Source organism: Medicago sativa, chromosome 8, assembly GCF_051527215.1.
Source record: "Medicago sativa cultivar Bolivia chromosome 8, Bolivia_mono, whole genome shotgun sequence".
Taxonomy (NCBI): domain Eukaryota; kingdom Viridiplantae; phylum Streptophyta; class Magnoliopsida; order Fabales; family Fabaceae; genus Medicago; species Medicago sativa.
This window is the reverse complement of record NC_140756.1, coordinates 20,562,317-20,584,411: the sequence shown is the minus strand read 5'-3', so window position 1 is coordinate 20,584,411 and position 22,095 is coordinate 20,562,317. Positions and strand designations below refer to the sequence as shown.

Here is a 22,095-nt window from a genome sequence, read left to right as displayed (position 1 = left end):
TGACAATGATATTCTAATAATTCTAATAGTCTGAGTACATGTTTAGATTGACAATGATTTTGGCAAAATCACGATGAGCCATCGTGATTTCGTCAAACACGGAGAGAATCAAAATATGCATTTGAAGTGTAAAGGGCAATTTCACCTTTCAAAAACATCTCATGTTTGCTATTAGCTCATATAATTTCTTTTCCAAAAGCATGCTTCTAGAATATGTAAAAGCATGATGTTTTGTTTTTCTGTGTTTCAGGGACCCTTACATATGGCTTTGATGAAATGGGAAATTGCCATGAAGAAACCTCCAAAGTACTCTTTTGTAAAAGGAGAAAAACCTTTTGTTCAAGGAAAAATCCTTGGAAGGAGAATTACCTCTATCTCTTCAGTAGTTTAGGTATTTTACTAGGTAAAAATCTTGAACTTTTCTTAATGTTTACAAAGTATAATTTATTGTAAATTCTTGCAATTCGATGGTGCTAAAATTAATGTGTCAAGGTTATTGATGAAAGCAATAATTCAAGAGTTAAAGTAAAAGGAATAACAAAATAAAGTAAAAGTAAAATAAAAATGGAATCTGATTACTGTACTGATAAGTCATTCTCAACTTTTTTTCACATCATTAGGCTTTTCTTACTCCATTTATTTTCAAGTCATTTTGATATCAAAATCTCTATAAATCAAAGAAACAAAGTAAGTAGGTGAGGATTTGAAAGCAACCAAGCTTCTATGCTCTTTCCTACAAAGACTTACGACTTTGTTCACACTTCTTTAGTCAACTTTATCATTTCTTTATATCTATATGAATCTTGAATTGCATTGGCACCAAAACTATCATCATTGTAAGGATAATTCATAATTAATGGCATATACCACCATAGATGAAGCCTCTTCATCATCTTCTATTTCCATACAAACATCGAAATGGACCAACCATGTTTTCTTGAGTTTTAGAGGTGAGGACACTCGCCATGGTTTCACTGACCATCTTTTTGCTTCATTGGAAAGAAGAGGGATCAAAACATTCAAGGATGATCATGATCTTGAGAGGGGTGAAGTGATATCATATGAACTCAATAAATCCATTGAAGAGTCTATGTTTGCTATCATCATTCTCTCACCAAACTATGCTTCCTCAACATGGTGTTTGGATGAGCTAAAAAAGATTGTTGAGTGCAGTAAGACTTTTGGTCAAGCTGTTTTTCCGATCTTCTATGGTGTTGATCCCTCTGATGTTAGGCATCAGAGAGGAAGCTTTGATGAAGCTTTTAGAAAACATGAAGAAAAATTCAGAAAAGATAGAATGAAAGTGGAAAGATGGAGAGATGCTTTAAGAGAAGTTGCTGGTTACTCTGGTTGGGGCTCTAAGGGCCGGTTAGTGGTCTCATCATTCAGTTTTTTTTACTTACTGTTTTTATTCTTATTGATTTACTGATAGAACATTTGTGGCACCATGGTTCCAAATTGCGGTTGCAGTTAGGCTGCAAACTTGATACTGTGGCAAAATGTAGGAAAATGTGGTCGATGTAGTCACAATTGTAGTTGTGATATCGTTGAAGAGACCTCTAAAACCTTTAAATTTCATCCGCAGACTGCAATTTAAAACTGTGTGTTGCAAGACTCGTAGGAACAATGAGAGTCGAGTGTGTAAGGCGAGTTGATCAGATAGACAGATAATCCAATAGTTAGAAATACAGAAAAGTCAATAAGAACTATAGATCAAACCATTGAGGGACATTTAAACTTTAACGTTGTATATTTAAAATCAATACATGATGGTTGAGAGTTAGGGTATTGTGTTATCCATTTTGCTGAGAATTATGGTTGTTATCGTAAACATTATTCCTATAAAGGATCAAGATGTGTTCCATTCGTTTCTTCTGTTGCTAATCTAGAAACATATGGTATTGTGTAGCAGTGCATTGAAAATTAAACTTGAAATTGTTGTAGCAATACTTAAGCTTCTCATTTCACCATGAATTTCCAAAATATAAAATAAGATTCTGTTTTTGGTTTAATACAGTTCTCATTTCCTTCCCTCTATGTGCAGGCATGAGGCATCATTGGTGGAAACAATAGTTGAACATATTCAGAAAAAACTGATTCCTAAATTGAAGGTTTGCACAGATAACCTTGTTGGAATTGATTCGCGGATAAAGGAAGTATATTCGCTACTAGGAATGGGGTTAAACAACGTTCGCTTCATAGGCATATGGGGCATGGGCGGCATTGGAAAGACAACTATTGCTAGATTAGTCTATGAAGCGATCGAAAACGAATTCAAGGTTAGTTGCTTTCTTGCAGACATTAGAGAAACAGTTTCTAAGACAAATGACTTAGCTCACATCCAAATGGAACTTCTTTCTCATCTTAATATAAGAAGCAATGATTTTTACAACGTTCATGATGGCAAAAAGATATTGGCAAACTCCTTCAACAACAAAAAGGTTCTTCTTGTTCTTGATGATGTGAGCGAATTAAGCCAATTGGAGAGTTTAGCCGGGAAGCAAGAATGGTTTGGTGCAGGAAGTAGGGTTATAATCACAAGTAGAGATAAACACTTGTTAATGACACATGGAGTGGATGAAACTTATAAGGCTAAAGGCTTAGTAAAAAATGAAGCACTTAAGCTCTTCTGTTTGAAAGCCTTTAAAGAAAATCAACCTAAAGAAGAGTATTTGAGTTTGTGCAAAGAAGTGGTTGAATATACAAGAGGTCTTCCATTAGCACTTGAGGTATTAGGTTCACATCTTCATGGAAGAACGGTCGAGGTTTGGCATAGTGCTTTAGAACAAATAAAAAGTGTTCCTCACTCCAAAATCCAGGATACATTGAAAATAAGTTATGATAGTTTAGAATCTATGGAGAAAAATATGTTTCTAGATATTGCCTGTTTCTTCAAAGGAATGGACAAAGATGGAGTAATAGAAATATTAGAAGATTGTGGTTATTATCCCAAAATTGGAATTGATATTTTGATCGAAAGATCTTTGGTAACTGTGGATAGCGGGGACAATAAGTTGCGGATGCATGATTTGCTTCAAGAAATGGGAAGGAATATTGTGTTTCAAGAATCTCCAAATGATCCTGGAAAACGCAGTAGGTTATGGTCTCAAAAGGACATTGATCAAGTATTGAGAAAAAATAAGGTATGTTCCGAAATTCCAACATCTATTCTATCTTTGGTTTTACATACATGAATGTGGTATAGGGATACAAATTGAATGATGCATGGAAAATTTTCATTATTTTTAAAGTTTGTGCTTGAGCTTATTTGTCAAGTTTCTGAAAATGTTAGATCTGTTTTCAGAAATTGTACCAATAAATGGTAGTTCTGAACTTAGTGAAAATTAAAACTTGAAACATGAGAGGTAAATGGACTGTAATGTTTTCTTATCATTCTGACTTTATAGGGAACTGATAAAATTCAAGGCATAGTTATGGACTTAGTTCAACCATATGAAGCAAGCTGGAAGATTGAAGCCTTCTCCAAAATAAGTCAGCTAAGGTTACTCAAATTATGTGAAATAAAACTTCCCCTTGGCCTAAACTGCTTCCCTAGTTCACTAAGAGTTCTTGTTTGGAGTGGTTGTCCTTTGAAAACCCTGCCACTCACTAATCAATTGGATGAAATTGTTTACCTAAAATTGTATCATAGCAAAATAGAACAACTTTGGTATGGAACACAGGTAAAGACTCTTTATCAGCACCCGTTTTTTTTTTTTTAATATGCTTTTCTCATCTATTCATTATTATCATAATAATTCTTTTAGATCAGTTTCTTACAATCTTTATTTTGATCAGTTTCTTGAAAATCTGAAGTCCATCAACTTGAGCTTTTCGAAGTCTCTAAAGCGATCACCCGACTTTGTTGGTGTACCAAATCTTGAATTCCTGGTTCTTGAAGGTTGTACAAACTTAACTGAGATTCATCCTTCCCTTTTAAGCCAAAAGAAACTTTCTCTACTGAATTTGAAAGACTGCAAAAGACTCAAAACACTTCCATGTAAAATAGAGATGAGTTCATTGAAGGGTTTAAGTCTTTCTGGTTGCTGTGAATTTAAACATCTTCCAGAGTTTGATGAAAGTATGGAAAATCTATCAATGCTTTCCTTAGAGGAAACTGCTATAAAAAAACTTCCATCTTCACTTGGATTTCTTGTATCCCTTCTTAGCCTGGATTTAGAAAATTGCAAGAACCTTTTTTGTCTTCCAGATACAATAAGTGGATTGAAGTCCCTCTTAACTCTGAATGTTTCTGGCTGCTCAAAATTCCATAGTTTTCCAGAAGGTTTAAAGGAAATGAAGTCTTTGGAGGAACTTATTGCAAATGACACTGCTATTAAAGAACTACCTTCATCGGTTTTTTATCTAGAAAACCTTAAAGTAATATCATTTTCTGGTTGCAAAGGACCAGTTACTAAGTCAGTGAATACATTTTTCCTACCCTTTACACAACTTCTAGGTACTCCACAAGAACCTAATGGATTTAGATTGCCACCAAAATTACCTCTACCTTCATTGAGGAATTTAAATTTAAGTTACTGCAATCTATCTGAAGAATCAATGCCAAAAGATTTTTCCAACTTATCTTCCTTGGTTGTTTTAAATCTCTCTGGAAACAATTTTGTTAGTGCACCAAGTTGCATTTCAAAACTTCCAAAGCTTGAACATCTTGGCTTAAGCTGGTGTGAAAGTCTTAAGAAGTTGCCAGAATTTCCATCAAGTATGAGGGAATTGGATGCAAGTAATTGCGCTTCATTCGAAGCTTCCAGATTCAATCTATCTAGACCATGCCGTCTCTTTGCATCACGGATACAACCATACTCGCATTTTCCTAGAATACTGAAGAACTTTATGGAGGTTTGCATCCTTGCTTCCCTAACCTTTTCAAAATAATGGCTTTTTAAAACTTTATATTTATGTGTTATAAACAGTTTATAACATGCATAAGTTGTTTATCCAAACAGGGCTTTTTTAAACTTTATATTTATGTGTTACATACAGGAACGAGAACATGGTCTACCTAAAGCAAGATTTGACATGCTTATCACAGGGAGTGAAATTCCCTCATGGTTTACACCTTCCAAATATGTTTCTGTTACAAATATGTCAGTCCCTCGTAATTGTCCTCCAACTGAATGGGTGGGATTTGCATTGTGTTTCATGCTGGTAAGTTTTGCTGAACCTGAGTTTTGTCGTCATGAAGTAGATTGTTACTTGTATGGACAAAAGGGTAGGTTGCTTATCAGTTCCAGGGATTTACCTCCTATGGAACCATATGTCCGTCACCTCTATATTCTCTATCTGACCATCGATGAATGTCGCGACAGATTTTATGAAGGCGGTGACTGCAGTGAAATTGAGTTTGTCTTGAAAACTTATTGTTGTAGTGAGTTACGAGTAGTGGGGTGTGGTTGTCGGTTGGTATGTAAGCAAGATGTTGAAGATATTTACCGAAATTATTAATAGGCTTTCACATTATACCTCTAGTTTAGACCTTGACAATATTGCCATGCTAATGATGTTATAGGATTTGGGTTGTATGCAGCGTGACTGCACGCAGTTAGCCAAATTTGTACCGTCCGATGATTTCAATGTAGATTTTGTTATATTTTAAATCTAAAATATCGAGCTTGTAATTTGAACTGTTTGATCTTTGATCGGACGATTTAGATATGGCTGACTGTGCACAGTCACGTGGTTGTGACTGCATGCAACCCAGATCCGATGTTATGGGACTTGTAAACAAATTTTCATGGAATTACTTGTGAGCCTTATATGTGCTGCATAAACTTCTAATTCTCCATTTTGTATTTTTTATTTTTTATTTTTGGTCTTGTTGAGAGCATTGATGCTTATGAGAAGTAAGATATCAGAAAACTTCATTCATATCATATATGGTAAACAAGAAGTCCCAGTTATTGTTGACAAACAAACTTTACAGATTTTTGAATCAAGGCAATTAAAATGAAGTCCTACTATAGAGATTGATCATGAATGATTTGCATCCTATGAATCAAAATGAGTAAAATCACCATGTAAAACTTATGGACTCAAAATGCAGATTTTCAACTAAACCAGATGAGCAAATGGATGCAACTTCCTGCCTCATTTGTTTAGGTCCTGAAACAAGAACTCCTACACTTGACCCTTTGATTTCAAATAGAAGTCCTGCAAAAAAAAAAAAAAAAGTGATTACTGATTTCAATTCTTGAAAACCAAGTGATGAACATAAAATGGTTCTTCGATCTTGTAGCTTCTGCATCGACAGATTTTCTAATTCTTTTATTTTTTATTTTTAAATTATTATTGATGATTCATAAATTATGAAATTTCCTCGTCAGAATGACACATTGCATTTTTGTTTGATCAGATTTCACGAAGGACTAAAAAGTGCGAAAATCTTAATTGTTAGTAGAGCTGGCAAAATGTGGCAACCCATAAAAAAGCAGGGCGTGAACAAGAAATTTTGGGTCCGTTTGTCATTTCGGCATTTTTGGCCGGGCCTGCAAAACTTGAGCCCGTCGTCATGGACTATCCAAAAACGAGTCGGCATAGTTCGCTGCCAGTTCTAAATGTTAGGGATAAAATCATTAACATAAAAATTAGAGGGACTAAAAACCAGATTGACCCCATATTATAGAGACTAAAAATGCTAGTAACTTGTTAAGAAAATGGAGATAGATGACTTACTTCTAAGATCAGGTCTAGCACCATAATGGACATTGGTGGCATGTACAAGTGACTGGTATGGAAGGCTTTCCAATTCTCTATCTGAATTGTAAATCATTGAGTTTGGTGACACTGTTGGTGACGACCCTTCCAAATTCTGAATCTGTTTTGCTTCTTTAGCATTTTGTTTCTTGTTCCAAATAACTGCTACACTAGCAACAACAACTACCGACACACATATTACTAGCACGTTAAGGAACACCCTTAAAGGATATGAGAATATTTTATTCGTGTTATGATCGATCGGGAAAATGTAGTATCGAGTAATGATCCCGATTATGATAAGGAAGATAATGAAAGAAGATGATATTATGGCACCAAGCCAAAGCCAAGTGTTTGGACCTAACATAGCATGTATTGGTGCATCTGTTGGATTTGGCTTAAACCATAAAGTTTGAGGATGAATTGAGCTATCTGGTTTAAACTCTCTGTCTCTTGTGATGTATGCCTCAATTTGGAGTTGAATATTAGAAATGTCAGATGGTGTGCCAGAAATTGGTAGGATCAAATCTAGCATTGATAGACATGAAGTGTTCTTGAATGAACAAATTAGGACAATGTTTGGTGTTTTGCATTTGAATGTATTGCTAAGATATATTAGCTCTCTAATGATTGAGATAAATGGTGTGATGCCACTTCCTCCACTCACCATCACAAGTGTGTCATACCTGATATATAAGAACAAACAGAAGTTACTATGATAAAATCAATGAAATTATTTTCTTACAAATCAAAAGGCAATCTTACATATATTCCAAAATAATTTTAAATTTAAACTTGTGTTAGACCTTAGATAATTGGTTGAAGCAGGTCCATAAGGACCTTCAACAGATATTGCAAGGCGATCGATAGGCGAAGGATTTGAAAGCAACTGGTAGAGCTTTTTTGTCCAAGTTCCTTCACTTTTAATGACAACACTTAGCTTTTCAGATTCCAATTTACTATTAGAAGTAATGGTAAATGGATGCCATTGCAACTTTGATATGCTTGGTACATTTATGAACATCACACTTGTTGGATTATACGTCAATCCTGCCAAAAACATATCACATTATGAGTCAGCTACATGAATTAAACGATGTCAAAATAGATAAGCAAATTGTCATTTCTCATGAATCAAGGTTTTGTTTGGATAAACAACTTGATTAAGTGTTTATAGCATAACTACTTATCATATAATCGCTTATGTATACAATATTTCTATAACAAAAGATAAAATAGTGTCAAACTGTGTTAAATGTAAGCTACGTTGTTTTTATAAGGTATCCTTGAAAACTAATGAAAATACGCTGAAAACAGCTTATGAACATGTCATGAGTAGTCTCCATAAGCTCTCCCAAACTGTACCAATAGTAGATAAGTTCAAATAAAGCAAGCCAAATAGGTCACAAGAGTCTAATTTAAGATAATGCAAATTACCATGTCCCTTAGCGAAGTTGAGTTCTATGGTTTCACACGGCAAAACACGAGATGAAACCAAACGAACTTCGCGCCTAGATTGTAGGAACCGTAGGTAACGGTCAACCATGAAGAGGTAGAAACCAGGGAGCATAATGCAGGCAAAGGAAATGCCAACATGAAAGATGAAGAAGATGATGAAGATAATGTAGAGGTAATGAGTGTAGAAAAATAGCTCAAAGGATTTTCTCCTAATGTAAGGAATGGTTGCAACCCATAGGACTAAACCAGCAAGCAAAGATATCTCTCCAGCCACATTTGATACTCCAACTTTGTCCCATTTCAGCATCTACAATGAAACAAAGACACAGCGTTATGAATTAAATACAATATTGCATACAAAAATATGTTCAAAAGCATTCATAAGAGTTGTTCAATAATTTCCCTCAAAAAAAAAAAAAGAGTTGTTCAATAACATCATGACTAGTTTTTGCTTAGGTCTCACGTTGGGATGACAAATCAGTCTGGTCCGTCATATTTAGACCCGAGCCTCTTTTAACCCGTAAAAAATGGAGCGAGGTAAGCCAACTTAGGTGGCCGAGTTAAAATTGTCACCCTACCGCCCCTTGGTGAGTTTGCGGAGCAGCCCGTCAAACTAATTTTATTTTTCATTCACAAAAATCATAAAAGTTCATAATTTTCTACTATTATTCACAAAATAATAAAATATTGAGTTATTGACATGATATGATGTTGTTTTTGAAAAGAAAAAGAAAAAAACTCCAACGAAATATTTAAGAGTAGCAAACTATTTACTTATAATAGTATAAACACTTATATTCTACATCTTTGTGTAAAAACTATTTCTAGAACTAAGATGTTAATTATATTGTTTTTTAAGGTGATGTTAATTTTAGATCTGATTTCATATAGTTCAATCTAGTTTTACGAAACAAACATAAATTTTTTTTTCTGCCCCTATGACCAAAAAAAATGATACATCTGCCCCTAGTTGAAAATTATTATCGTAAATGTCCTTGTTCTTCATTTGAAATGGCGAGCATGTCATTTTTTCAAACTTCCTCTGCAAGCTTGCAGGCTTTTTCCTGTACAACTCTGTGCTCCTAATTTTTTCTCTTGTTCTTACTTTGAAATGGCGAGCATGTAATTTTTTTTTTCCATGTTCCATATCTAAAATGGCGAGCATGCCATTATTGTTTTTTAAGTATTTTTTTCTTGCTGGTCCTTTCAAATGGCGAGCATGCAATAATTTTTTTTTGAGTATTTTTTTTCTTTTGGTACAATGAATGTAAGATGAATATTAAATCTAATTTAACTTTTTGTTAAATATTGCAGCAAGCTGTACAAATTGAAAATGGCAACTAGTGGAAAATAGCACTTTGCTGGCGAATTATTGGTTCATCACAGGGGAAATCCTAATTCCATTTGTCTTTGTTTATTTTGTTTTATTTTATATGTATTGTGATGAATGAACAAGGATTTTTAAAGAAAAGGCATGCTCGCATTTTTTTTTAAAGAAAAGGCCTTTGCTCGCCATTTGAAAGCAAGCAAGAAAAAATACTCAAAAAAAAAATTATTGCATGCTCGCCATTTGAAAGGACCAGCAAGAAAAAAATACTTAAAAAACAATAATGGCATGCTCGCCATTTTAGATATGGAACATGGAAAAAAAAAATTTACATGCTCGCCATTTCAAAGTAAGAACAAGATAAAAAATTAGGAACACAGAGTTGTACAGGAAAAAGCCTGCTAGCTTGCAGAGAAAGTTTGAAAAAATGACATGCTCGCCATTTCAAATGAAGAACAAGGGCATTTACGATAATAATTTTCAACTAGGGGCAGATGTATCATTTTTTTTGGTCATAGGGGCAGAAAAAAAAAATTCACAACAATCTAGGATTAATTATTAGGATCATGCTAACAAAACACTTCTCAACACACTATTTTTTATGCTTAAAATATACATGACTCCCACAAAATTTATTTAGAACCATTATGATTTGGTAGAATCCGTGTGAATTTGAATCAGTAAAAAATAGTGTGTTAGAAAATGTGTTGTTAGCACTCATCTAAATATTATCGTCTTAATTTCATACCAATATTAATCAACGTTGTTTATTGTCTATATCGACCACTATAAATCGAAGTTTGGAGTTGCTTTATTTATTCATGCTTCATTTATTGTCTATTTATGAGAGTGATAAACATACGTTGAAGATTAGTGAGACTCAGTTTAATAAGTGGACCCCACTAATTGGTCTTATTAATCTTCTGATTTTTCTCTCTCATAAATGGACAATAAACTGATGATAGATAGATAAATAGGGTGAATCCAAACTTTATAAATGGAGTTTATTTTGAGTTTTTTTTTGTTTTGTTTTGAGGGAAAAGTTTATTTTGAACTTATTTGCAAAAATTATTTGATTGTAGTATATGCTAAAAATATTTATAACATAAATAACGGGTGCGTTTGTTTCAGACTTTTTAGAAAGAAAAAAAAATTAATTTTTTTTATAAAAAAAATCACTTTTAACATTTTTAGTGTTTGTTTAGATTTTTAGAAAATTCATTTATCAAAAAAAAATATTTTTTCCCTGGTCACAATATAACATACTCAAATTTTTCTTTTTTTGACAAAAACATCATCCTCCTTAGTGTCAACATAAATAAGTGAATAAGTTATGTACATTATCAAACCTTCAAACATATGTCCGTTCGTTCTAGAAATGATAAGTCTCTTTTCTTTTTTTGGTAGAAAGATATCTTCTTTAATGATTTTCTATATTGGTAATTGGTAATTTTTCTTTATGGATTATATAGGTAATAGTAAGGATATTTTTTTTATTAGAATGATTAGTAAGGATATTGAGACTTGTATGATTATTTCATTCCTAATATCATAATGTTATTTATGATACGTAACTACTTGCTGAATTTTAGGGAGATGAGGTGAGAATTACCAAGACAATATTTCTTTCTTACCGTAGTATAATACTACCTCCGTCCCTAATTATAAGACCCTTTTGAGAATTTTTCTTGTCCCTTTTTATAAGACCCCTTTGCTATTTTCAACTACATTAATTATTTCTTTACATACATGCCCCTATTTATTATACATCTTTTTCTTCAATCAACAATAAATAACATGTTGAAAACATAAACCAACCCTCTCTCTTAAAGGATAAAATTGTAAAAACAATAGCAATTGCAAACATATTTAATACAAATATCCACTATCTTAATTCCCGTTATTTTTTCAAAAGGGTCCTATAATTAGGGACGGAGGTAGTAATATATGTTCATAATTTAGGAGATCAAATTACGTTTTTTTACATAGATCAAGAGACTAAAGAAAACATACATCAAAAGATTAAATTAACCCGCTTTAAAGTTAATAGAAAGTTAAGAGACCAAGTAATTTAACTTATACATTAATTAAGAAAGTTAAGAGACCAAGTAATTTAACTTATACATTAATTAAGAATGATTGATTTCAATTAGGTTAGTGGTTAGATATTCAACCCTTATAAAGGGAACAAGTAGAAAATATGTGGTTTGAATTCTAATTCTGCATCTCGACTAATTGAGTTGTGCTTTAGGAGATGCTCAATTTTAAGATAAGAGAACATAGAAGAATTTAATCCTAAACAAAAGTATTAAAATTACTTTCCTAAAAAAAAGTATTAAAATTACTTCCTAAAAAAGATAATTAAAACATTATACACTTTTTAAATCACACGTAAGCAAGGATAATCCTAATCATAATTATAATTGATTGGATTAAAATTGTGTGTTATCATTAGGTTGTAACTACAAGACACTCAATCACATCTTGATTATTCGATTAAGATCAAACGATCTATATTTTAATCTTAAATTTTAAACTTTAAAAAATTGAAATTAAATCTAAATTTCATACGTCTGATCAAAATCTAACGATTGACTGATTCCATGCAATCAAACTAAGTTCCATATAAATCTTAATTGATGACTAACCTGTGAAATTTGATGAGTAGATGCCCAATAGATAATGTAACAAATTCCATGAGCAGTGAAAAGTGTCATAAGCACGTGCCCAAGCCAAATATGATACTTGATGCATCCTTCAGAAGTGAGGCCAAATATTGGTAGCACGGTTGATCCACGAGTCACTGGGAAAAATAACAATGCCAAACATATGTTACCAACAAGACCTAACCTTAGTGCCACACTTTCTATTTTCTCTTGCCACCTGTCACAAATCACAACCAACATAATCAAACAAAAACATCACAATTCACTTTCAACATAATCAAACCGTTACCACGACTGTGAGATCAAAAATTTTTATGTTACTACAATTGTAACATGACCAATTTCGAGATAACATGCGTTCGAATTCTAACTTAAACAATTATTAGTCATTCTGTTAATTTTCGACAAAACTTTAGATTACTGGAGAGTCGTTCCCTCGTAATTGAGGGATAGAAAAAAATGTAGGTGAAAAGAAATAATTACACTTTCTCGCCATTCTCTGCCTCTGATTTTGATGTGATTGTTGCAAAGTCGTTGTGTAAATAAGTTGTAAATGACCAAACAAGAAGTGCAATAAACATAAGCAAGAATGTTATTTCTGTGATAGAAACAATTCCAAGAGGTCCTTTTACAAGCATTGGACGATTCCATATGGTTGTCCCATGTTTCTTCCCATTGCCACTGATTGTGCAAAAACTCAAAGATTAGATTTATAATAATTTTAAAAAATAAAAAAAATCATACAAGTTAACAAGACTAGAGAACAAAAATGTTACATTTCCATGTTGCTCTCATTTGATTTTTTGGCTATGTGGAGGTAGACACATCCCAAAGTGGCAATTAACAACACTGGAAAAGTGTACGTAAGAATCCTTGAACCTGAAATTAATTAGAACATCATAGGAATATTAATATATCGTTATTAATTAATCAACATCATAGGAATAAATGAATGAAAACACACAAAAAAATGAAAAGCATAATTGAATAAGAAAGTGACCTTGTGCACCAAAATATGTAGAATTAGTCTTTGCTTGGAATTGAGGATTCCATGTGTGTTTGAAAGTATATGTAGGCATCATTATAAAAATGAAAATTAAACCCAGAAACAGTAACACCACCAATAACCTTATTGTAGATTGAATTAATCCATATTTTATTTGAGTAGGTGACCTTTTCACTTTTTCTTGAGCCATTTTGTGTTGTTGTTTCTTCTCGGTTGTGTGTGAAAATTTAATTGTTTAGAGAGAAGAAGAGACACCGAATCATATCAATGAGAATCTGAGTCTAACTTTGCGTATTTATAGTAAATAATAAGTAGAATTTTTTTTTGACAAAAATAAGTAGATTTTTTTTTAAGGGAATAAGTAGAATTATTATAATGGGACAATTTGCTACTTTATAAGTATTTTCGAAGTAGAGGCAGAATGTAGACAAAATATTTTTTGTATAATTTGATTTGATAGATCTCTCACCATCTCTCCCGTAAACATAATGTAGTTGGTATAGACATCATATTAGGTAGGGTTGATATTTGAACTCCGAATTTCTTACTTATCCGTATTTTTAGCTACTAGGACAAAAAAAATCTCCCACCCATCATTTTAGAGTGAGATAAATGTAGAGTGAGATAAATGCAAAATTATTTGTAAATATATTTTTTAACTTGGAGTTGTTTTCCCTTGTAAAAAAAATACCCCTCCGTCCCAAAATATAAGCAAAAATTGATCAACATAAGTTTACGTATTTGGTATAAATTTTGAACTAAATACATTAATTTTTATTGACCAACTTTTGTTTATATTTTAGGACGAAGGAAATACTTATTTTTTTGTTGTCTTTGATCAGAGATGGTGTATCATTATCCCAAAAATATATACTCCTGCTATCTTTATGTATTTTTTAAAGAAGTGCACGCTTATTAAGAAAAATAATTATGTAGAAAATAATACTCTCTCCGGTCCTATTTACAAGATAAAGTTGATTTTTTAGATACATTGAATAATGTATGTATCTAGTCAAAAACCTAAACCAAATACATAAATTATTTAATGTGTCTAAAAAGTAAATTGTTTCTTGTAAATAGGACCAAATGGAGTAGTTATGTTTTTTTCTAAATAGAAAATAATACCACCTTTGTCCGGAACCTTTTCACAAAATCACGTGAATTAAAAAGTTCATATTTGTATTAAAGTTGTTTGTAATCACTATTGTTTTCACAATTTTATCTTTTAAGAGAGAGAAAGTTGTTTTATGTTTTTAACATACTACCTCCGTCCCTAATTATAAGACCCTTTTGAGAGAAAAATTTGTCCATTTTGATAAGACCCATTTGGTATTTCCAAGTACATTAATTATTTCTTTACCAACATACCCTTATTTATTTTGCATCTTTTTCTTCAATCAACAATAAATATTATGTTGGAAACATAAATTAACTCTCTCTCTTAAGGATAAAATTGTAAAAACGGCTCCTATATTTAAGGACAAAAAAAGATGTATAATAAATAGATGTATGTACGTAGATAAAGAAATAGTAATTAATATAGTTGGAAATAACAAAGGAGTCTTATAAATAACTTTTTATTTTTTAAATTCATTAAATAAATTTTGTATGTGATCGATATTATAAACTAGATATATCATTTATTCAATAAATTTAAAAAGTAAAAAACCACTTGTAATTGAGATCGGATGGATGGAGTAATAGACAACATGAAAAAAGGGACAGGAAAAATGCTACTAAGCTTGCGACCCAGAAAAATAAAAACAACAAAGCATGGTTCACGTCCCTATGCAACGTACAAAGTTTGGAATGTAGAAATTAGGGTTAAATATGTTTTTGGTCCCTATAAATATACCAACTTTTCGTTTTAGTCCCTATAAAATTTTCCTTCAACTTTTAGTCCCTATAAAATTTTCAATCACTACTTTTGGTCCCTATTTTAAAGTTAATTTTTGTATTTTTTTAATGAAATTATGCAGAAATGTGTAGAATATTGTAAAAATATTTTCCAAAAAAAATTAGAATTTTTTAACAAAACACAAATTAAATATGAATTTTTAACCATAAAAAATATAAAAATTCATATTAAATTCATGTTTTGTTAAAAAATTCTAAATTTTTTTGGGAGAGATTCTTATAATATTATGAATTTTTCTGCAAAATTTTATTCAAAAATATGAATTCTACATATGATTTTACTTTAAAATAGGGACCAAAAGTAGTGATTAAAAATTTTATAGGGACTAAAAGTTGAAGGAAAATTTTAGAGGGACTAAAATGAAAAGTTGGTATATTTATAGGGACCAAAAACATATTTAACCCTAGAAATTAATATGTTAATCACTGTATTTGTTTTTTTGATAAGATTACGTGTGACAGAAAATAAATATTAATGTGAATCGTTGACATGAATGGGAGCTACGTATCATCAAAAAAAGAAAAATGAATGGGAGCTACGTAACTGTCTTAGTGTTGTGATTAATGCCGATTGCCGAATGAAAACAATGCAGTGTGGGATTAAGATATTAAGGATATGTTTGACAAACTTATTTTCGAGCATATAATTTGTAACTTATGTCTTATAAGGTTTTTTTTTTTTTGACAGTATGTCTTATAAGGTTATTTGGCCAAAAAATGATTTGTTTGATAATCGTCACATTTTCATGAGTTTATGTTTATATTTTATAACTTATTTTTAGTTTAATGTATTTTTTATAAGCTAACTCAAGTAGTTTATAACTTATCACAAATTATCTCAATTTTCCTTTGTAACCTCGATTGAAAAAATTAAATATTAATTAAATATGTACGCTAATTCAACCTCTAATTTTATCAAACACTACAAATTCAATCAGCTAACTTAGTCGCTATCCATTATAAGTCCATCCGTTATAACTTAACTTACTAGTTAGTTATTCACTATTTTTTTATTGAACAGAGTCTAAGTCACGCTAATTCCTTCCTTTCAAAATAACTACTACTTTGTCAAAAGAAAAATAACAACTACTATTATCATTTGACCATACATACATACATACATGTCATATCAAGTGAGAATGATAGTTGTATGTGAGAATGAAAGGAATGAATGGTAGCCATTAAATTAAAAGGGAATGGATGAGATTAAAAGATGATAACTATATCATGTGGCAAACATGTGCCAATTCTCCTTCTTTCTTCAACTTGTTAATCATTCTCATTTTCTTCGTTCCTTATCCCATTTTTCATCAATAAGATGTATGTAACGACTATGCTCCAAGAAATAACATGATAAAACTTGTAATAAGCATAATACGGTAACAGAGTTGTCTCGTTTGGATGATTTTGATATGTTTCAAGGTTTTTTTTTCTATTGTTGCTCGAATAAAACATGTGAACTAACTACTTTTACTCTAAAATGATGACTAGACAACTCTAAAAATCCTATATATGATTTTTTGTCTTCATGACATAAATAGTTAGATTAGATATGTTCATGTGCTGCATCTGCTGCATTGTTTCATTTCTCATTCTCGTGTTTCAGTTTAGATTTTTCTCTTTTGTATCGATATGGAAATTTGGGATATAAGTCTGTTTGAATAGGGGGATGGGAAGAAAGAGGGTGACGACAACCCTTTGTGGTGGAAGGTTAAGTTTACCGAAACTGGTGATGGAAGGTAAATGGAAGAGAAATGGCATTGAGAAGTAGAAAGGGGCCTTTCAGTAAATAATTTTGTTGGTTTTAAATCTAGATCATATTTATAATAAGAGATTTAACTAGAGACGCAATATGATAAGTAATTTTGTTGGTTTTTCTCATCAACGTATGATTAAGATAGGTAATTATACCGTTATCATATCATGGCCACTTAGCAAAGCCTTAAAAGTAGAAATTTGTATTGAAAACAACAATATATTAACTTTTAAAAAGTAGAATGCACAATTTATTTTAACACAATATTGTCATGTTTGTTTTATTAAATAATACCCTCATAATGCAAAAACACTTAGATAAGAGAACACAGGGTCTTTTTCAGCTTAACTATAAATTATGGGTTCGAGTCCAGTTTTAGAGATGCGTGTTTAATCTTTTGAGGGAGCACTTTGCCATCCATATAGAGATCTCACTCAACTCCAAAAACTAATTTGTACAATTACTCGCAAATGATACATTATTCACACAAAAAAAAAAAATATATCGTCATATACTCCCTCCGGTCACTGATATAAGCAAAATTTTACTTTTTAGATACATTGAATAATGAATGTATAAGTAACGACTAGATACATTAATTATTCAATGTATCTAAAAAGTAGAGTTTTGTTTATAATAGTGACCGGAGAGAGTACTTATTAGCATATTCTGTAATTTTAGTGAAATTGTAATGTTTGACGAGTTGACCGAGTTAACACGTGTTAAACTCTGTAAACTCGTGTAAAGTCGACCGAGTTTATGTTTAAAAAAATATTTTCTTTTTTATTTTGGGTCCATTTTCTTTCAAACCCCAATTCTTTTTTCAAGCCTAAGGTACTTAAATTAACGTCGAAGTGAGTTCAAACCATGTATTTAGTTCTAATATTGAAAACCCTTTATCATATAGAGAAGAATTTGATGAAGTTGGAGATGAAGGCACCGATGATAATGTTGTTATGAAACTTTAGAAGGATTAAACTTTTGAAGAAATTAACTAGTTTAATTTTTGGATAGGTTTATTAACAACTTTAGAAACTTGTGAAACTTGTTTTTTTGGATGGTTTAGAGTCTTACGAAACTTATGATTTTGAAGTTAATTTTGTAGTTTTGATGCTAAGTTGAACATAACTCTTTATTATATTGGTTATGTATACTTTGTCTTTATAATTAAGTCATATTTTGCACTATATACCTATTTGCAATATTATATTAGCTTACATATGTCATGTATATAATAAATTTTATATAATTTTAATTTTAAGTAAACTCGTACGAATTTATGATTCGAGTTTATATATGTAAAACGAGATGACATGAAACCTTGCACAGAATAACAGTTCTCATGAAATGTTACGCTAACTATAACTAAATGTGTCAACTTTAACTAAATTAGTCAAATTAGTTAGACTAAATCAAAACTGTTAAGAGAGAATTTGATCAGTCTATAAATACCAATCATATTAATTTTTTTACACTAAATTAGTCATATTAGTTAGACTAAATCAAAACTGTTAAAGAGAGAATTTGAGTCTAAAAATATCGATCATATTAATTTTTGTGCATTTTATCATAAAAAATCATCAATATTTTCTATAATATATGGGTAATAAAAATTTATAAAAGTTTAATTTTATTCTACCAACACTTTTGATAAATAATATTTAGTTATCATAATTGTAAATGATAGAAAATAGTTTTTTAAAAAAGAAAAAAAAAATTATTTAACTATTAATTTAAAGATTTAGTGTACCGAAACACTCGAATTTTCGAGTGTACTATAAAATTTACCCAATAAAATATTGTTCGCTTGGATTCTCTCGACTCTCTAATACTAATCTCCCTCGCGTCGTGTGATGTGTCCAGTCGCATGAGACTACAACATATTTGGGATTTACTACCATTTGAAATTTGTTGATAGATGAAGATAAATGTTGCTAATTATGTATAGTAACATGCGAGCAAATGTTGGGAAAAGCATGTGTTGATCCTGTCAAAATTATGGTAAAGGCTATGTTACTAAAAGGTTATTGTAACAATTTCTAGTATTAGTTCATATAGGACGAAAAAATTCACCTTTTATATCCATCAAGTACTTAGATAGAAAATAGTAACGGTCTTAAAAAATTTGCACCTATAACATATTTACTAGAAAAGTGTTTAAGATTATTACTCATTCTGGTTCTTATTATAAGAAGAAAAAAATATTCAAAACCATTACAATTATTAACTTTGTAAGTTTTTAAATACCTTTACAAATTTACCCTTGTAAACAATTGTGATGCATTAAATACACTTACTAATATTAAAAAGATTAACATTAGACGAGGGTTAAAAATGTTTTTAAAAAAATATACTTTAAAAGTTGTGACATTTTCTTATAAATAGAAACATAAAAGACTCCAAATTTTTCTTATAATAAAGATCGGAGGCATTATTCATCACTATACACTATACTACTCTTTTTGAACAAGCTATACACTATACTACTTAAAAACTAATATCTTATTAGTTATTAAGTTAGGTCAATTCTATGGTGCACAAGTTAGTTTCCACCATTGGATCAATAAATTCCACTATTAAATTAAATGAGATATGATATGATTGATTGATCAAATAGTAAAAAAGATATTTATACATGATCAGGGTCGTCCCTTGGCAAGTGCAAGGAGCTCTACGGAGCCGGACCTCCAATTTATGGGGGCCTCAATTATTTGTAGAGGTTCAAGTATAATTGTTGGGATGTAGTATAATATTTTCTTTTGTTACGTAGGGCTAAATCAAACACTTATTATTTGACAAAAATAAAGAGTAAATGGACAAGTTAGGCCAAACCCACACATCTATCAACAAAAGAAAATTCAGCAAAACAAATTTAAATCAAAATAATCCTTATTGTTAATTTGCAATTATTTAAATTATCATTAATTATTTTTTATTAGGGGTCATTTTTAATATTAGAGCCGAGTCTCCAATTTTATTGGAACGGCCCTTACATGATGCAAGAGCATTTTACTTGTGCATGTCAGACAAACTAGTGATACTACTACCGGTTAACCTCAATCATTTATTCCTAAAAAAAAAACTCTGTCAATTTTTACATGATACTACTATCTATTAGCACAGATAGATAACCTTGTTGGAAGCAATCAAAGATGGCCAAGTACAATCTATTAACACTTAGTTGCTTTCTTTCAGACATTAGAGAAACAGTTTCTAAGACAAATATCTTAGTTCACATCCAAATACAATTTCACTTGGCCAACTCATTCAACAACACAAAAATTCTGTGAAGTAAGAATGGTTTGGTCAAGAGAGTGGGGTCATCGTCACAAATAGTGATAAATTATTTTTGTACTTGTATTGGGTTCACATCTTCATGGAAGATTTGTTGAGGTTTGGCATAATGCATAATGCAATTTGGAACAAATAAGATGTTTTAAGTGCGACCGGTACTAATTCGACAATTCGAAAAATTACAGGTTTTTTATAGTTTACTCCTTGACTATAATGTCATGTCAACGATGGTATGTGACTTATACACAAATTTTCATGGAATGACTTTTGAGCCTTATTACACGTATATAAACTCCAATTCTACATTTTGTACAATTTTTTTACTTGTTGAGAGGATTGATACTTATGCGAAACCAATATATCATTAAACCTCATTCATATCTTATATGCTTGCACTGGCTGGCATGGGATAAATTATTCGTGCCTAAAAAGTATGGTGAAGTGGGGTTTAAAGACCTTGTAACATTCAATGTTGCTATGCTTGGAAAACAAGGATGGAAGCTCCAAACTGAACCTGATACTTTAATTGCTAAGGTGTAGGCAAGGTATTTCCCTCGTAGTAATTTTCTTGGGTCAAAATTGGGACATAATCCTAGTTTTTTTTGGCGTAGCATTTTCTGCGTGAAAGTGATGGTTAGGCTTGGTACGAGGTGGAGAATTGGCAGTGGCTTTGATATTTCAATCATTGATGAACCTTGGATAGGAATGGGACTGCGTGTTCCCCCTGCAGCCCCGGATGCTTTGCCTCTTCAAGGTTATTCAGTAGGTCATTTTATTCATCAAGATACGAAGACTTGGAATGAAGAACTTGTAAGATTTATTTTTGAGGCAGGAATAGCTCAACAAATATTGGATATGCCGTTATTTCCACAAGTGAATGAGGATGAGATGGTTTGGATACCCAAGAAGAATGGACAATATTAGGTTAGGAGTGCTTACCGGGTTTGTGTGGAAGAGATTGTGGATGTTTCTCATTTGCACAGGAATGGTTTTTGGGGTGGAATTTGGAATTTAAAAGTTCCACCTAAGGTTAAGAATATTGTGTGGCGAGTTTGTAGAGAGTGGCTACCTACTTGTGTGCGTTTGAAGTCCAGAGGAGTAAACTGTCCGTTGTCTTGTGTTTTTTGTAACGACCCTCACGAGGACTGTTATCATCTGTTTTTCCACTGCTGGACAGCAGTTGGTATTTGGAGAAGTACAGGTTTATGGCAGGTGATAGAACCGCTTCTGCATAGATTTGATGATGCGCCGGAAATTATATTCTATCTGTTGGAACACGGTACAGCGGTGCAATCCGAACTACTTGAAACAATTATGTCGAGTATTTGAAAGAGTAGGAATAATAAATTATGGCAGCAAGTAACAGAATCAAATGGAAACATAATTGAGCGAGCAAAGCATCTTCTTGATGATTGGAGAAATGCAAACAAGAAGCAGCAGGCGCAGGCTTATCAGCAAGGAAACGCAGCTGCTGTCATGCTGCCTACTGTACGGAAGGCCACGGCAGGGAGAATTGAAGAGAACAGGTGGAAGAAACCAAGGCGTGGAAGGCTGAAATGTAACATGGATGCTTTGTTCTCATCTTCCACTGACAAAGTGGGTGTTGGTATGTGCATAAGGGACGAAGAGGGACGTTTTGTTCGTGCAAAAACAATGTGGCACACACCGTTATGTTCAGTTGATATTGGAGAAGCTTTGGGGCTACATCACGATATTCGGTTGGTTCATGAGTTACAGCTTCAAAATGTTGATTTTGATTGATTTTGAGGTAGATTCGAAGCACGTAGCTGACTATTTCAACCAAGGCAATAGTGATATCACAGAATTTGGGATCATTATGGATAGTAATAGGCACTATTGTTCTCTTTTTTTACCAAACTCTCATGTTGAGTTTTCTAGGAGGCAAGCGAATAGGGTTCCGTATATTTGATGATGTTCCAACATGTATTAACGATTTGAT

General features: G+C 31.8%; 2 protein-coding genes and 1 pseudogene across 4 annotated transcripts; 2 read left to right on the top strand and 1 right to left on the bottom strand.

Moving 5' to 3' along the window:
* Positions 1-818: 818 nt before the first annotated feature.
* Positions 819-6,696, top strand: LOC146897705 (TMV resistance protein N-like). Of its 3 annotated transcripts, none has more exons than XM_085738389.1 (6): positions 819-1,368; positions 2,045-3,143; positions 3,408-3,683; positions 3,799-4,857; positions 5,002-5,166; positions 6,371-6,696. In XM_085738389.1, exons 1-6 carry the CDS (start codon positions 857-859, stop codon positions 6,410-6,412), a joined length of 3,153 nt encoding a protein of 1,050 aa, XP_085594515.1. In that variant the 5' UTR covers positions 819-856; the 3' UTR covers positions 6,413-6,696. The 3 variants fall into 3 exon arrangements, with proteins under 3 accessions (XP_085594515.1, XP_085594514.1, XP_085594513.1); XM_085738388.1 differs by lacking the exon at positions 6,371-6,696 and adding an exon at positions 5,247-5,803; XM_085738387.1 differs by lacking the exon at positions 6,371-6,696 and having other exon boundaries at positions 5,002-5,803.
* Positions 5,853-13,446, bottom strand: LOC146897704 (ferric reduction oxidase 2-like). The gene is made up of 8 exons (XM_085738392.1): positions 13,163-13,446; positions 12,939-13,041; positions 12,646-12,843; positions 12,145-12,379; positions 8,149-8,476; positions 7,518-7,761; positions 6,691-7,397; positions 5,853-6,168 (listed from the first exon to the last, which is right to left on the bottom strand). The coding sequence occupies exons 1-8, from the start codon at positions 13,356-13,358 to the stop codon at positions 6,029-6,031; spliced, it is 2,151 nt and encodes a 716-aa protein (XP_085594518.1). The 5' UTR covers positions 13,359-13,446; the 3' UTR covers positions 5,853-6,028.
* Positions 13,447-20,765: 7,319 nt separating this feature from the next.
* On the top strand, positions 20,766-22,065 carry LOC146897703 (uncharacterized; annotated as a pseudogene).
* The last annotated feature ends 30 nt before the right edge of the window (positions 22,066-22,095 follow it).

What these genes read in the sequence shown, in the direction of transcription:
- LOC146897704 (XM_085738392.1), bottom strand. Translation starts at nt 13,358, where the DNA reads ATGGCTCAAGAAAAAGTGAAAAGGTCACCTACTCAAATAAAATATGGA. An exon ending in TACATATTTTGGTGCACAAG is followed by an intron (nt 13,042 to 13,162) that starts GTCACTTTCTTA and finishes AATTAATTTCAG; the next exon opens with GTTCAAGGATTCTTACGTAC. An exon ending in CAACTTCGCTAAGGGACATG is followed by an intron (nt 7,762 to 8,148) that starts GTAATTTGCATT and finishes TGTTTTTGGCAG; the next exon opens with GATTGACGTATAATCCAACA.
- LOC146897705 (XM_085738387.1), top strand. Translation starts at nt 857, where the DNA reads ATGGCATATACCACCATAGATGAAGCCTCTTCATCATCTTCTATTTCC. An exon ending in AACTTTGGTATGGAACACAG is followed by an intron (nt 3,684 to 3,798) that starts GTAAAGACTCTT and finishes TATTTTGATCAG; the next exon opens with TTTCTTGAAAATCTGAAGTC. An exon ending in TACTGAAGAACTTTATGGAG is followed by an intron (nt 4,858 to 5,001) that starts GTTTGCATCCTT and finishes TGTTACATACAG; the next exon opens with GAACGAGAACATGGTCTACC.